Source organism: Cucurbita maxima, unplaced genomic scaffold (assembly GCF_002738345.1).
Source record: "Cucurbita maxima cultivar Rimu unplaced genomic scaffold, Cmax_1.0 Cma_Scf00090, whole genome shotgun sequence".
NCBI classification, from domain to species: Eukaryota; Viridiplantae; Streptophyta; class Magnoliopsida; order Cucurbitales; family Cucurbitaceae; genus Cucurbita; species Cucurbita maxima.
The window spans coordinates 230,740-247,443 of NW_019272106.1; the positions used below are offsets into that span (position 1 = coordinate 230,740).

Here is a 16,704-nt window from a genome sequence, read left to right on the forward strand (position 1 = left end):
AGAGAGCTGACATCATGCCTCCTATAGAACATTTTGAAGCATTTTCAATGCTCCTCAGATAAACATGATTTTGGCAAACAGTCATACGGTGTTGTGGCTGATTGACACCAAATTTGGCAAACATTCATATTTCATATGGACGTACTTGACTCCATAACTACATGTTCAATATTCTCTCGGAACTATGACTTTCAAGGTTAAAGCCCGAGTCTCTACCAAACCCTTCAACAAGCCTATCTTTGACACTCGTGGCTATTTGTCTTGCTTATGCCTCGGCTTTTCTTCAATGTCACTTTATGTGGTGTGTTAGACGATGCATGGTTCTCCTCGGTCACATCATGACACTCGTCTAAGCCCTTACATGGTCGGATGAGCGTCACTTTTCTTGTTGCAACGTGATTGTCACAACCTACTCTCGTCATAGTAAAGTTGTGACACTCAACACCCCAACATTAATTTCCTAAACTCCGACTTCAAATCTCAATTAACTTAGCACCCTTTAACACTAACTTATTAATTCTCCATTTCATAACCTAACTCAACTCATGAAAAAAAAAACATATTTTACATTGAATCTTTTCCTCTACTCGGAACGCAACAGTCACTAGACATTTTTCTTAACCATCCTCTTTCTACTTTTCCTAAACCCTATTTCACGTTCACCCACCCCTCCCTTCCATTACCTGCCACTGCACCCTGCACGCTGCACTCTAGCTGCCGCAGTCTCAGGCTTCCGACGTAAGCGCCGACGCCCCCTACCCCTCTCTCTCTCTCTCTCTCTAACACCCTCGCCTCTCCGAGCAATCGGAGTTACTTATCTCTGTTTTATTTCAGGCTTTCAGAGGAATTCGAAGATGGGTTTCCAGATGCCGTCTCATGGAATTCAATCCATGCTTAAAGAGGGTCACAAGCATCTCTCGGGTTTAGATGAGGCCGTTCTCAAGAACATTGACGCCTGCAAACAGCTCTCCACCATTACTCGAACCTCTCTTGGCCCCAATGGTATGTTTCATCTGATCCTGAATCCCACCGCTTCTTTTTTCCCATTTCCTTACATTTTATGTCATTTTCAGTACTTCAAACGAGAATGCTATGCACTCATCCACTGTTTTCTGAAGCAAACCGATTTTAGTCTTTTCCTGTTTTATATAGTGATTCGTCTTCTTCACATTACTAGATTTTTTGTTACGCCACCTAAGGGAGGCCTGGTTTTCCCTTCCAAGTGGCAATGTTTCTTTAAAGACGGACAGAGATACATTACATTCAAGATCGGAAAATAATTCTAACATGATCTTCTGGATTAACCTTGCAATTATAAAGATAAAGGTTGATTAGGCGAGATAAATAATGGTTAAGTTTTTTTTAGAATTGCACATCTGGTGTGATATACAAACATCAACATTCATTCTGAATTTAGCTATCAGTAAGTCAGCTGCGAACCTAACCGTAGCTCAACTGTTAAAGACGTTATATTTGGACCATTCAAATCTCGACCTTCACATATAGTTGAACTTAAAAGGAAAGTCACAACACACTAAGTACTGATGATAAAATGACGTTGGAGAATAATAACGGGCACTTAAAGTTGGAGAGTAATCGAAATGTATTTTTGTAACATGAACGGTTTAATGCCCATTCTAAGTATTTATTCTCCACCCGAACGGTTTTTCACTCAACTGTTAGGTTTATTTCTGTGGAAAAACTGCTAACTTTGTACTACCATCCTGGTGAAATTGCTAGTTGAAATTGCAAGTACGTCATTGGTATTTTTATAGTTTAGTCACTGTTTTGATCTGTTGAAATTCCTTGCTAATGAAACCATTCCACACTAATATATGATTAAGGTTGGTGGGTCTGGGATTTTATGTTAAAGTTGTGCTTGGGAAATATTCTGTGTAACGCGTCTGTAGCTTGATTACTGAAGAATTATGTTAACTACCTCCAAATTAGCATTGTTATAAAAAGTTACAATTACAATTAGATTTTGTCCTTGGTTTGAGACTCTTTGTAGGGTTAGCACCAATGATTTTGTTCAGAGATCTTCATTTATCGTGCTTTGTTATAAAGCAAGCTTTTGAAAGTTATTAATCATCTGATCATTTTGTATGCTCATTTTCTGATGAGATTTGGGGAAGATTATGATGACTTCTTATTTCTCATGTGCCTCCTTGGAGTTCCCGTGATTGGATAGTGAGGTTTTGTTGTGTCTGATGTTCTACAAAATAGGAAAAGTTCTTTGGCTTTTTTTTTTGGAAGCTCTTTAGTATACTTGTAACGACCCTATTCCTATTTTGATACCTCGAATCACAGGTCGCCACGTATTCAAGGGTAAAAAAGGCAATAAAATTTTCTTCTGTAAAATTGGGGACACAAGGAATTTTAAATTTAAATATGCATTCGAAGTTGACATAAAAGTAGTTTAAAGGTAATATCTACAGAGTCCATTCAAAATGGTTTACAAAGAACACATACGTTTCAAGAAATAGCATTTAAAATGACAAGAAGGAAGACAATTTGATCTAAAGGGCACCCCCTGCAGCTGTACGGCTCCGCACTCTCCCGCCATCAACAGTGGTCTACACTCCATCTGAAAAAAATAGAATAACATGGAATGAGTATAAAAGTACTCAGTAAGCAACCTACTTGTAGACTCTTGTCAAACTTAATCCTATGCATGGAAACTTAAGCTATGTGCGCATAACTGTTTTTAACAAACTGGGTTAAACGACTATACCAAACTTGACAGGTCATTTTGCAACTACCCTCAACATACCTCCTTTAAAGAGAACTCAATCCCTCTTAGGTTCACAACCTAGAGGTTTTCTATTTTCTCTCGACTCTAGGTTTCACGTATGTCTAGGTCTTTCATCTGTCTTGCGCAAAGTGTGCCTCGAGTCCTTGTGGCCCATGGAAGGACCATAGGGTAATACTCATAAGTTTGGAGGAGCCCTTTTTGCTCTAAACGGTGACCGTACTCCATACATATTACCTATTGAGCTCTGATCAGTGGACTCTCCCTAGTGGTGTCAGACAATATGTACTTGTTCCTAAGATCAGTAAACTACCGGGTTACTACGGCCTTTTTAGGGTGGTACAGTAAAACTACCTGCTCATGTACCCTCATCGGGTTAGAATAATAAAACTACCTGTGACTATGCCTTCTCTAGGCTGGGACAGTAAACTACCTGCTCATGTACCCTCATTGGGTTAGAACAATAAAACCACCTATCATAGGAACAGTAACTACTTGTTAGTTTGCCTTTTCAAGCTAGAACAGTAAAACTACTTGTCACTATGCCACTCGGCAGAAACAGTAAAAAGGCCATAACTCTCCCTACTAGGCACCGCCGTAAGTACTACAGTAGTATACCCTTTATGACCCCTGAAATCCTCTATGGGTGGCAACTAAGCTATGTGTAACAAGTAGACCCTAACCTCTGTTGGTTAGTTCATGAATAGGGATTGTGCCTTATATGTCCTTACAAGATACCTAGTCAACCCAAGGAGGTGGAACTCATGATTGGGTGCTAGGACCAAAATATATGAAACAGTAATTCATAGTCTATGGAAACCATAACTATCACTCTATGATACATAACTATATTCACACTCATGACGGGGTAATAACGGGCTATCCAAACCCTAAATCATGCATAATAAATGTATAAAAGCATACAACATGCTTGTCATGCTCATTAAGTGATAATAATCTAGCCTCAACATACTGGAAAGCATAGAAGCCTAATGTTCTATTAGAGTTCACAATCATGTATGCGGAAGCTAGATAACTGTAAATAAGATTAAGTGGTAAACTGTTCACATTATCTAAGCACAATTATCATGAGACTAGGTCAAACTAGGCTCCTAAACATAATACTCAATCATTGCCCTCAATCCTTATCGACTCCTACAAGTATTTCTTAGAAACTTGCTCCATATGGTTACTTACTTGATTGTAGACTTAGACTTTCCGGGCTTGTTTCGGGTCTTTGAGGATATTCCAAATTTCTCCAAAATTCCTCAATATGCCCTAAATTAAGTCAAAACAACAAAACTGATGAAAATGGCTAGCTTCAAATTCGTTAAAGAAAAGGTTGAGAAACTAACTGTTGATTGTACAGTCATCTTCTCCAACTTGCGTGTGTGCCATTCTGCTTTCCTTCTTTTTTTATTTTTATTTTTTGAAAAAAAAAATCTTTTATTTATTTTCATAAAATTCTGTGTGTTACAATACTTGGTTGGAGAAGAAGTAGCAGAGTTTTGGGGATTAAAAAGAGAGTTTTCATTTTAGCTAGGGCTACAGAAGGTTGCCTCTTAACTTGTTATTTTAGTTTCATTCATTCCCTGATGGTTTGGCTATTTTCCTTTTATCCTTTTTTTTTTAAAAATTTTTTTTTGAGGTTGACTTTATTTCTCCCTTCCATCTTTCTAAAGGAAGTTGGAACCTTAATAAAAAATGTTTTTGTTTTTTTAAAGTGTGGAGAACTCAACTGTCAAGTGTAATGTGCAAAAGGAAAAAGGGGGTTCTTTTTACTATCTATATGTTTTTTAAATTATAAGCGAGAAAATGGAAAAATATGAACAAAATATTTTTATATGAAAAACATACCACTATAAATGATATTATAATGGGAACTTTGTGAAAATGATATTATAATGGGAACTTTGTGAAAATGAGGACCACCGTAAGATATCATTTGAAGATATCGGCTTTTAGACAACGTATGTTCATATTTCTTTTTAAAAATAGAAATTAAAAAAAATAACATAAAAAGGTGCCTTGCCTCGAAAGAGTAAGGCACCTAGGGCTGAGGCATCCTTCGAAGTTTTTTTTTTTTTTTTTTTTTTTTTTTTTTCATTCTTTTTAATGGGAGTTAGCTTTGAATTAAAAAAAGTAATTGTTCAAAGAACTACTTCTAACTTTTGTAGCCCATAAATCTATTTTTCATTATTGAATGTTGTAAAAATGAGAGTAAAAGGTAAAACAATCCGGTACAATCTAACAATTTTTTCTAAAGCCATCATCTACAATAATGCTCTATAGGTAATTTTTACTTAATGTCTAAGGTTGGAGCATAATGTGGATGTTTGAGAGAACAATTAGGACAATAATGTTCAAGGATTGCTTCTCCAACCTCTGCACTTGTTGTTTGTGTTAATGCATATCGACTTCTATTCTAATTATACATGCATACACACACACACACATCTATATCTATATATAGATATATATCTATATATATCTGTATAATATATATATCTATATGTATGTATGTATTCAATGTTTTCTTTCTTGAGTCTTTTTGTATCGTTCTATTCAAAACTTAACCATCTATGTCAATGGTCTTATTCTTAAATATCTTTTTTCAGGAATGAATAAGATGGTAATTAATCATCTTGACAAGCTTTTTGTCACAAATGATGCTGCCACAATTGTCAATGAACTAGAGGTACAGCATCCTGCGGCCAAAATTTTGGTTTTAGCAGGTAAAGCTCAGCAAGAAGAAATTGGTGATGGGGCTAATCTGACAATTTCGTTTGCTGGGGAACTTTTACAAAATGCTGAAGAGCTCATCAGGATGGGTCTACACCCTAGCGAAATAATCAGTGGCTACACAAAAGGAATCAATAAGGTTTCTCATTTTGTACAACGGTAACGAAATACATAGATATACTTTTATAACATGGTATTTTAATATCTTATCTTCTTTTTGTTCCAGACTGTCGAGGTTTTGAATGAACTAGTGGAGAAAGGTTCAGAAAACATGGATGTTCGTAGCAAAGAGGAAGTCATTTCACGCATGAAAGCTGCTGTTGCTAGCAAGCAGTTTGGACAAGAAGATTTTATTAGTTCTCTAGTGGCTGATGTATATTTGCCTACTCTTGTTGCAATTGAGTAATTATCCTGTAAACTTTTCCACCTGCAAATTATGTATACTTTTTGTGTTGCAGGCTTGCATTCAAGTTTGTCCTAAGAATCCAGCAAATTTTAATGTGGACAATGTTCGAGTTGCAAAGTTATTGGGAGGTGGTTTACATAATTCTTCAGTAGTGCGTGGCATGATCTTGAAAAGTGATACTGTCGGAAGTATTAAGCGAATTGAGAAGGCCAAGGTACAAATCATCATTTATTTACACTTCCATTATGCTGAACGTGTTTCTTGAGTACATTCCTACTTTTGATTCATGTTCTTCTGTGAGGTTATAGATGCTCTTATTTTTATTAATTTGTTTGTTCTTTTTATATGTTTACATCTGGTTCAAAAAAAAAAAAAAAAAAAAAAAAAAAAAAAAAAAAAAAAAAAAANNAAAAAAAAAAAAAAAAAAAAAAGAAAAAAGAAAAAAAGAAAAAATATATATATGAAAAGAAAAAAGAAATTAGGTAACTACATCTCGACTGCTGCTCCATGAGGTGTCCCTGATAATATGCTGACCAAGATTAGAGGGCAGTGATTCTCTAAGGAGATATTTTGTTTCTGTCAAAAAGAAGGAAAATGTTAAGAGGTTCTTTTGGGGAATTAGAAACAGTCCTTGTATATCTGAAAGCCATTGCAATAGTTTTGATGGCTAAATGGAAACCACAGATCATTTCAGCTTTAAGAAATGAAATTGGCATTTCTTTAATTGCAAGTGCTAATCCCTTCTGCGTGCAGAAATGAAATAGAAGAGAGAGGAAGATAAGAAATTTAAGTTTTATCTGCATCTAGGGTAGCTGTGTTGCTATCATTCATTTTTTACATTACGTGGTTTTAAATGTCAGGCTGTATCCATACATAATTAAGATGATTAATGACAGGCTTTTTTAAAGTGTTTTTTGGGGATGCTGGCTTTGTGATTGTGATAGACGATAAGGATTCTTCACCTGTTTTTAACTTGTATTGCTTTTGTTTTCGCAAAGAGAAATTAAACCTTGATTAATGTGTATCATTAATTTTTATGTATAAAAAGGACTTGAAACTCTTATTTTATCGTACTTCTCAAATATATATGTGAAACTCTTTCTCTAGACTGTTTTGGTTTTGATTTTATTGAACATTTTTTTTTTATGTAGGTTGCTGTATTTGCTGGTGGCGTTGATACATCTGCCACGGAAACAAAAGGAACAGTATTAATTCACACTGCTGAGGAGGTAAATCTCAATTTTTTTTAATATTTTCAAAGTTCATTCAAAGGAAGTTGAAAAGCTATTATTTTCTTTGTCATCACGGTTTTGATAAGTGTGGTGAAAAGCTGCCACAAGGATGCCTCAGTTGAGATTTGCATTAAAAACTTACATTCTTAATGTTTTCTCCATTGACTGACCCCAAAGGACTGTAAAGAAACCGGGATGCTACAAAATCTGGCCCTTATCACGAAACAATGGACGCATAAGGACCTCCAACATCATAGATGTCACTCCCTTCTCTAATTAAGTAAACATCTGAATAGAAAAATCCCATATAATTCAAGCTAATGGCATCTCTAATGAATGGATGAAAATGTCGATGTAGAAATTGATTCGATAAATTGATTATATATATATATATATATATATAAAAAGATCCGGATATCATGAAAACTTATAATTTTTTTTTTGTAAATTTCTAAATTGCACTTTAACATTAGATCATTTAAATCATAAATGATCCTTTTAAGTACATATCAATAATTAATGTTTTTTTAGTTCAATAACTATGGGGTGAGGATCGAACAATCGACCATTGGAATAGTTATTAGTGCTTTTAGCCACAGAGCTATGCTTGGATTGACAAACGAATAGTGATTAGAATAATTCATCAATAATCTATTATATCGGTTCAAAGAAATACATCATTAACAACAATAACAATAACAACAATATAACATTAATAATAATTTCAAATTTTAATATAAATTAATTAGAAATATATTAATAAAATAAAATAAATATACTGGAAAAAAGAGATGGAGAAAAATAATGAATAGAAATATAAAATATAAAAAATATAAAACTAAAAAATGGTAGACTAAAAATTGGGAGATGGAGAGAAGAGAGGGAAGTATGTGAGGGGAAGAATAGAAGAGACAGGATATGTGAGATTAAGTTGATTGGCAGAAATTTGGGAGAGTGAGAATGATATCCCCAGTCCCACATTGAAAATCTGAAATGAGAGGGTCCATGACCTTCATAAAGGAGTCTTTTGCTCATTTTTTTTACAAGGGTTTTCCTCACACAAAACAATATCCTATTGGGTGCTTTTATGGTTAGAGAGAGTTCTTATAGTGATGTTTGGTCCCATATTAGATTCTTTGTTTCTCTCTGGGCTTCTGTTTCTTGCTCTTTTCTAATTATTCGCTAGGTCTTATTTCTCCTTGTTGAATTCCATTCTTGTAGTTTGATTCCCTTTTGTGGGCTTTTCCTTTTTGCATGCCTATGTATTCTTTCATTTTTTTCACAATGATAGTCGTATTTTTTCATTAGAATAACACAGCCTTTTTGAAGATAATGATGTGTAAGAGGAAACTTGGAACAAAGAGGGATGTCTCCAAGTATTGGATCCATTTCCTACAAACCATTTGACAAAAAAGGTATTGAATGCTGTGGTGCATTCTTTGCATGAGGGCAGCAGAGGGATCTTGGTCATATTATTTGGAGTTAGTGATTTACATTTTGTAGTCTGGAACTGTTTCTTTTGAGGAGTTTGATCTAAGCTTGGTTAGGCATAGGGGTTGCAGAGAGATGATCAACGCCATCAACGTGTTTGGAACGTGTTTAAATGAATGCTTGTTTGGCGTGTGTCCAACATAGAAACTCTGCTTGTGCTTTCTTAGCTACACCTTATCATGTAAAAGGAGGAATCAATTGACCGATTAAGAATTACCCACTCTCGAACCTCATTGGACAATTCCTTCTTGTCTCCCTATTCGAAAGAGTATGATAGATACCCAAAAAGAATGAGGAGGAATTCCCTAAGATGGGCAAGATAGAGGCTGCTGCATGTTAGCTCATGTTAGGCTACAGATACATACAAGGGGATGAGGCACAAAGTGGTTTATCTCTCACCCACCACTTCTCGAACTAAATATCTGAATCATCTGCAGTAGAGCATTTCACAAATTAGGAAAAAAATAAAATAAAATAATAATAATAAAAAGAAAACCTAAAGATATCATTTCACAGCTATCCTTTGCAGTTCGAAACCTAAGGGTCCCTTTAAAAATTGTTGGTGCTTTCAATACATTCTTTCTAGGGAGTTACTGAAAATTTGGTTGGTGTCTTTTGACAGTTGTTTAACCTGGAAGAGAGGTTGTCTTAATTTTTGGTGTAGGTTTTTTTGGCTGTTTTATGGGACATTTTTCTTCTTAGTGACAGGAGAAATTTTAGGGACCTTGATAGGTCTGGAAAGAGATTTGGTCAATTGATAGGTTTAATATGTTTATTCGTGATTCCCTCTAGTAGTTTTATAATTATTCTTGAGGCCTTATTCTTTTGGATTAGAACTATTTTTGTAAATGTAGCTAGGTTTTGGCTAGCTTCTTTTGTTGGGTGGCTTGTTTTGTAGGCCCCTCTTGTAATTCTTTCATTTTTCTACTGCAATTTTTCAGTAAAAACACGTATTAATACAACTAGGTGCCCCCTGTTTATTTGAGGCAGTTGTCTTTGGTAGCAGCAGTAATCATGGGAATCCTGCTTCATAGAATTTCTTGTTTTTTTGTTATTATTTTGATTGGAAAGATACATTTTATTTTTGGGTGTTTTCTTGTTTTATTGCTTATATTTATCTTCTTGTTTTGCTTGGTCAATATATTCCTTAATTTTTCTTATAAAAAAAGGATATTCTCTTTCTTTAGGTCTCCTTTTGAGGTTGTTTTTTCTTTTGCTATTGGAATTATATTTTTTTCTTGTAACATCAATTTATACATATGCTTATCAATTGTAGCTACAAAACTATGCGAAAACTGAGGAAGCTAAAGTTGAGGAGCTGATAAAAGCAGTTGCAGATTCAGGGGCCAAAGTAATTGTTAGTGGAGCAGCTGTTGGGGAAATGGCTCTACATTTCTGTGAGCGCTACAAGTATGTTGAGTTTTCATTCTCTCTGTTGTATTTTCGTTCTCCAGTTAAGTGTTAGAAAGGTGGTAGAGGATCTCCTTTTCCTTCTTTTTTGCGAGAAAGGAAGGTTGTTCTGGTGGCAAGCTGAGGTTTGTGTTATTTTTTGGGATTATTGGGGGAAAGGAATAACTGTCTTTAGAGGGTTTGGGAGACCTTGGAGTGATGTTTGGGCTCTTATTAGGTTCAGCATTTCTTGCTTCAGTGGTTAAGCTGTTTTGTAATTATTTGTTAGGTCGTATTGTGCTTGATTGGACACTTTCTTTAGCTTGCCTCCCTCTTCTGTAGGAGCTATTTCTTTTAATAGCCTCTCTTTTGTGGGTTTTTCTTTCTTTTTTTTGTTTTTGTTTTTTTTGCATGCACTTTTATTCGTTCATTTTTTTCCCTCAAGTTCGGTTATTCATTAAAAAAATGTTTAAAGGTTGTTGCTGAATAAAAAATGCTATATTTCTTGCTCACTGCGCTCATTGAAATGTATGTTTGATGTAAAATAGATTTTGTTGGATGATGATAGAGGGGGTGTTTGTTCCATCTTTTGTTTTAGGATTAGGGTGGGATCTTTCGGGGTGCTACCAGTTATCTTTTAGGTGTAGAGGATTGGGAGAATCTTTAGGGGGTTTGAAAGTACCGGGAGGTGTGGGCTGTATTCCACATTTTCTTTTAGGTGTTAGTGTGGAATGATTTTTACAACTACCAGTTATCTCTTATTCTCTGCGATAGAGCCCTTTAGTGTGATTGTTAGGCTGTCTCTTCTTTGTAGGCTCCATTTGTAGTATGCTTCTTTCTTTCTTTTTCTATTTGTCATTTCATTCATCTTATTAAGAACTCTATTTATTTATCCAGGTATCTTATAAAAAAAAATTGTTACAACCTATGAGAGTTTGAGAAAAATCAATGAAGTTTTGATGATAAAGCAAAAAAGGGTATTTGTTTGAAAATATTGTTCACTACATCATTCTCATTTCAATTTTGGAGAAGTCATAATTGATCGTTTGATTGTTTTTGTTTTCTTTACATTTGTCTAATACATCTCTCCTGCAAATATTCATTTTTTTTTATCAAATCTTTTCATTGACTCCATATCGCATTCAAGCATGTTTGTAATGTTGTAGTGTATCCAAATATGACTATGATGTGGCTGAATGATTTTTGAATTTAAAATTAACAGTTAAAAGTTTGTATGTACTAACTTGCATTGCTGATGCATGTTGGGAAGGGTTGGTTTATGTGTTGGATTTGGATGAACTATCCAGATTAGATCATTCTTTTTTATCAGATTCTTTCCTTAATTTCATGCACTGTTGCGCTGCAGGCTTATGGTGTTAAAAATTAGCTCAAAGTTTGAGTTGCGGAGATTTTGTCGCACAACTGGTGCTGTAGCCATGGTAAGATGTCAAGGCTTTGTTATTGATAAAGTTGGATTGTTTTCTTCATTGTCATTGACATGATTCCCTTCCACACCAAACAACAGTTGAAGCTCAGCCAGCCAAATCCAGATGACTTGGGTCATGTGGACTCTGTCTCAGTTGAAGAAATTGGTGGTGTTAGGGTATGTTATCTATATTAGCTTAATTATTTTTATATTGCACTGTTTCTTCATGATTGCTTCTTCATTATTTCTGACATCATAACTAATTATTTTCCCTATTGATATTACATTATAGGTCACAGTTGTGAAGAATGAAGAGGGGGGTAACTCCATATCAACAGTTGTGTTACGAGGAAGTACTGATAGTATTCTGGATGATCTTGAACGGGCTGTTGATGATGGAGTTAATACGTACAAAGTATTTCTCTACATATATACTGTTTATTCTTGGAATTATTTGGAGCTTGCTTGATGATTTTCTTTGTCAGGCAATGGCGAGGGACAGCCGCATAGTGCCTGGAGCTGCTGCTACTGAAATTGAGTTGGCTAGAAGAGTAAAGGAGTTCTCTTTTAAAGAAACAGGGTAATTATTTTATTTTTTAAAAAACAATATAATACTGCACAAGAAGATAATTTTTTTTATAAGGTTTTTGAACAGAGTCTGTTGTTAACAGCATTTCTCTGGAAAGATAAGGAAACGGTTTTGCACAACTGATATAAGCAGCGGGAATACAAACTGCAGTTATATTAATATGTAGAATAATTGTTCAATTAGGGAAAAAAGTTCTCTTTCTGGACTCCTTTTGTCCTGAGATTTCTTTTTGCAGCAGTAGAGTTGAGGAGGTCTTCTAGGGTGGATGAGATGTACAAGGATGAGGAGACTTCGTTTGCAGTAAAGAATTTTAAAGGTTAAGAGTTGGTAAAAGATGTAGAGGATAGTAAATCTAAGTTTGTGGGGTTAACCTCCTACTTGGTTTCCTTAATATGCTTGGCTCTTCATGGCCGTTAAGCTTGTTTTCAATGACCTGGTGAATGACTTTAAGAACCTGTAACTCTTTATAAATTTAAAAGGAATAGTGATCTCTTGTTGATTGAGAAGATTTGAATGGAAAAGGGTTTTATTTTCCCCTTGCATTCCTATATCAATGTAGGGAATTTACAAAAAAGAGGGAGATGATCTAACAGAATCAGAGCTATAAAGATGGAGAAGCTGATATCACTTATACTATGAGATATAGCTAAGAAATGACATGTTGAAAAATCTATCAAAAGATTTGCTTTGCCATTGAAGATACGATTGTTCCTCTCAATCCAAACTGACATAAGAATGAGTTGATTGTTGTAGTAGCAGTTTTCAAAATGGCCATTTTGACAGGCCCTTTTTGAACAAAGCTTTATATTTTTTTATATTTTTTTTTTTTTCCATTGATGAGTGAAATTTACCAGAGGGATGTATAATCCATGATGTTTACAAAAGACCTTCCCAATTTGCAATGAGGGAGGTATAACTATAGGAAGTAAAAATATTAGACAGTTTACACCAAGATATAGCTTGGTAAACAACATTGTCGAACAGTTTTGTGTAGGTCTGTGTCGTTTCTGCAAATATTCTCTGGTTTCTTTATTTCCACCGATTCCAAAACAAAGCTTTATATTCAAATTAATAATAGTGGTGGCGAGATGGGGAAAAATACTAGGAAGTTTCTAATCCTCAATTGAGATTAGGGGAAAGTAAAACCTTTTGTTGGATAGTTGGGGTAATCATGGAGAGTTTTTGAAGAGAGACGGGGAAACCAACAAAAGCTTGAGAGTTGATGGAGAGATTTTAGCAGCTGCTTTCGTTTTGTTGGGTTAGGAACTTAGGGTTTTCTTTAATGCCTCTTGCGTCTTCTTTTGTGATCTTTCATCAACCAATGAAGTATTTGTTTCTTAAAAGTTACGTGTTTGGTGCTTTAGGGGCTATTTATATTATTCATGGTTCATTTTCCCCTTTCCTTTCTCCTTTAAAAACTAAATGTTTCGAAACTGAAGATTCTGGTTTTCAAAGACCTAAAATGATGAAATCTTAAATTTCTTGAAAAGGGGACTGCATTGGCTAATGCAGTTTGGTTTCTCAGTTATATGCAAACCGATACTTATACGACCATCTATGCATAAAAACAAAGTCCTAAACCCATACGCTAAATATAGGTTGCTTAAGTAGCCTTTCTGTTGAAATCCTGTTTAGGGTTGCTATGGTGGTGTACAATAGGGATTGTTGCTAGTTGAGTGAAGACATTCTAATGAACTCTTCTTTTCAAGATAAAGACCAGAATAAAGAGTGTCTTGTGGCAATCTTGTTTTGTTATCTTGTGAGGGGTGGCTCGAGTGGAATTGTCGGATTTTAGAGGGGTTTAGAGGTTTGGAGGCTTGTTGGATGGTGTGAGATTTAATCCGTCCGTATGGGCGTCCATTAATTAATTTGTTTTTGTATTAATTAGCTTGGTATCCTTTTTTTGGATTGGACTCCTTTCTTGTAGCTGAGGACTCCTTTTGTGGACTTGTTTTTTTGTATGCCCTTGTCTACTCTTTCATCTTAGCACTTACCGCCCAATCTGCATTAGTATAAACTTCTATTTAAAAGTGATGGTGTTTACTGTATAAGATACCTTTCCCAAACGTTCCTTTTTGATATCTCGAAATTCTATAAGCAACTTCAAAATGAATTGGTTTAGTTGCATGCATAAACTGACTTCCCATGCTTACCACATAGCAATATCAGGACACATGATATAGATATATTGACCTTCCAAGAATTCTATGGTATCGGTCTTTTCCCAAGGACTTTTTTTTTTTTTTTTTTTTTTATTAACAAAGATACTTCTTTGATCTTGCGAATTCTATCCCTAAAATATCTGAATGTTTCCGGATCCTTGATCTGAAATTCTCTTGCAAGATTTTTCTTGAGTTCAACTATATCTGGTTCATCGTCACTTGTGAGAATAATGTCATTAGCATAGACCATCAAAACTAAGATTTATTGGAAGAAAAAATGAAAGAATCAAAGAAGTAACTTTAGTTTCTTATGGAGTTCTCTATTCCGTGCTTGCTTATGCTTTTTCCCATTAGTTTTTTTAGATCATGAGAATTATTGTAATGCCAGCTCTAAGTGTCCCATTTAACACATTTCTTTCCATTTTGATTCAAACTAATGCACTATTGTTGTTTAATTTGGTCAATGTTTTGAATTATTTCAAAGGGTTGCTATTATGAGTATTAGATCAGAGTTAGTTATTTTATTCTATAATTGAAAAACTACTGATGACTTTTCCTTGTCTGTATGTAGATTGGATCAGTATGCCATTGCAAAATTTGCAGAAAGTTTTGAGATGGTACCAAAAACATTATCTGAAAATGCTGGGCTAAATGCAATGGAGATAATATCATCATTGTATGCTGAGCATGCATCCGGAAATACTAGAGTGGGTATAGACTTGGAGGAAGGGCTTTGCAAGGATGTTTCCAAGATGAATATCTGGGATCTTCACATTACAAAGTCAGTCTTCATTCTCTTACAACGTGAATAATTATGGTTATTCTTATGAAACTCTTAGTTCAATGCTTCGTACAATATAGAATTACGTCTCTTTCTTGAAGTTACATTTTACTTGAAGCACACCCCTTTCAGGGACCTTTAGAATGCTCAATTTTAGTGCCTCAGTAGTAGTGCCGTTAACTTGATTTATTGAGTGCTCATTAATTCCAAACCTTGATAATGAATTTTGATTCATGAACCTCATCGTGATACTTGGTGCAATGCAGTATCATAGTGAACAGTTCAACCATATATGAACTGTCCTAATTGAAATAAGTTATGTCCCATTATAGATTCTTATATCACATCAAGTTTGTTAAGATTTGTAGTGTTTCTTTATTTCTTTCATTGATTGAGTTGAATCCCATTTATATTACTATGAAATACATAAATGAAGTAGTTAATGGTGGAGTTACTATTATCTTTTTTGCAATGACAAATCTTAAATGTGTTCAGAAGAAAAAATTGTTCATTATTCGGGGTCTCAAAAGGGGGTTTACTAATTCTTTTTGGATGCCATTGTTTTTTCATTTTTCCTGGATGAAAGTACAATTTATTAGAAAAAAACACCATTAGTTTCCTTAGAGTGGTGAAGTGTCATTTATTTGTTATACCATAAATTTGTCCTGTTAATTATATTATACTGATGATGACTAACTCATGGTAACATCCTCTTTTGTGTGGCTTTTTTTCTTTTCTAGACTCTTTGCTCTTAAGTATGCTGCAGATGCTGCTTGTACTGTCCTTCGAGTGGACCAGGTACTATAAATATTTTGTCAAACTATATTCTTACAGTATTTTTCATCTCCCTTTCTATGTCAAACTCATTTTGAGACAGAATTGTTAACGACCTCGATCGATATTTAATTTGTTAAAACCATATATATACATAGGACAGCTGAGACGAGCATCATTTCATAGCTTCTCTTGATCCATAATGCGTAACTTATCATGTGTGTACATTTTGGGGGCGGGGGATTATGCAGGAAAGAATTCAGAAAATATTGTACATTTCACACTTGACCCTTGCCTTCTTTGAGAACAAGGGATTATTGATAATATTGCTGAACTGGACTTGAGTAGCCTCAACCATAATGCGTAACTTATCATGTTTGTGTGGTGTAGATGTGTTTTAGAATGAATGTTAAATCCCATGTTGCAGATAATAATGTCAAAACCAGCTGGAGGCCCAAGGAGAGGAGCGCAGCCTGCGGGGATGGATGAGGACTAAACGCTCAATTGCCACACTCCTACAAATCATTCTGCATCTGCCCGCAAGTTTTGATTAAGATATACCGAAATGGTTTGTTTGCGGTTGCCTCTGCAAATAGGACGTATCTTTTTATTAGTCACTGCCCTTTGATTGTTGGATATAATGTGTTGTTGATGCTATAGCGCGGCTTATTGTGTTAGTAGGGAACTCCTGGAATGATGCCTATTTAGAATGTGTTGATGGCAAGCTAGCTCATCTAGGTTTTTGCATCCTTTGTTTCAAATTATGGCTAATATCTTTTTGCGTATTCAAAATTTTTAAAAATAAATTGATATTAAGTTTTATATCTAATGATATTCTAAATTTTTAATTGTGTTTAGTATGTATATGATTTTTAAAATGTCAAATAAATTAAGAGAGTTTTAAAATTTTGAACAAATATGAAACTCCAAATGGCTAACTTCTAATTTAAACTATTTATT

At 34.7% G+C, this 16,704-nt stretch overlaps 1 protein-coding gene across 1 annotated transcript; it reads left to right on the top strand.

Moving 5' to 3' along the window:
- Nucleotides 1–619: 619 nt before the first annotated feature.
- Nucleotides 620–16,502, top strand: LOC111472847 (T-complex protein 1 subunit theta-like). Its single transcript, XM_023118458.1, has 14 exons — nt 620–738; nt 835–1,002; nt 5,371–5,633; nt 5,721–5,867; nt 5,953–6,114; nt 7,052–7,129; nt 9,900–10,033; nt 11,379–11,451; nt 11,538–11,615; nt 11,731–11,853; nt 11,924–12,018; nt 14,761–14,970; nt 15,711–15,768; nt 16,172–16,502. The coding sequence occupies exons 2-14, from the start codon at nt 855–857 to the stop codon at nt 16,238–16,240; spliced, it is 1,638 nt and encodes a 545-aa protein (XP_022974226.1). The 5' UTR covers nt 620–738; nt 835–854; the 3' UTR covers nt 16,241–16,502.
- The last annotated feature ends 202 nt before the right edge of the window (nt 16,503–16,704 follow it).

Excerpts from the sequence above, each read along its gene's own strand:
- LOC111472847 (XM_023118458.1), top strand. The coding sequence starts at position 855 with ATGGGTTTCCAGATGCCGTCTCATGGAATTCAATCCATGCTTAAAGAG. Across the intron at positions 1,003-5,370 it reads AACCTCTCTTGGCCCCAATG|GAATGAATAAGATGGTAATT; the intron begins GTATGTTTCATC and ends ATCTTTTTTCAG. Across the intron at positions 5,868-5,952 it reads TTAGTTCTCTAGTGGCTGAT|GCTTGCATTCAAGTTTGTCC; the intron begins GTATATTTGCCT and ends TTTGTGTTGCAG.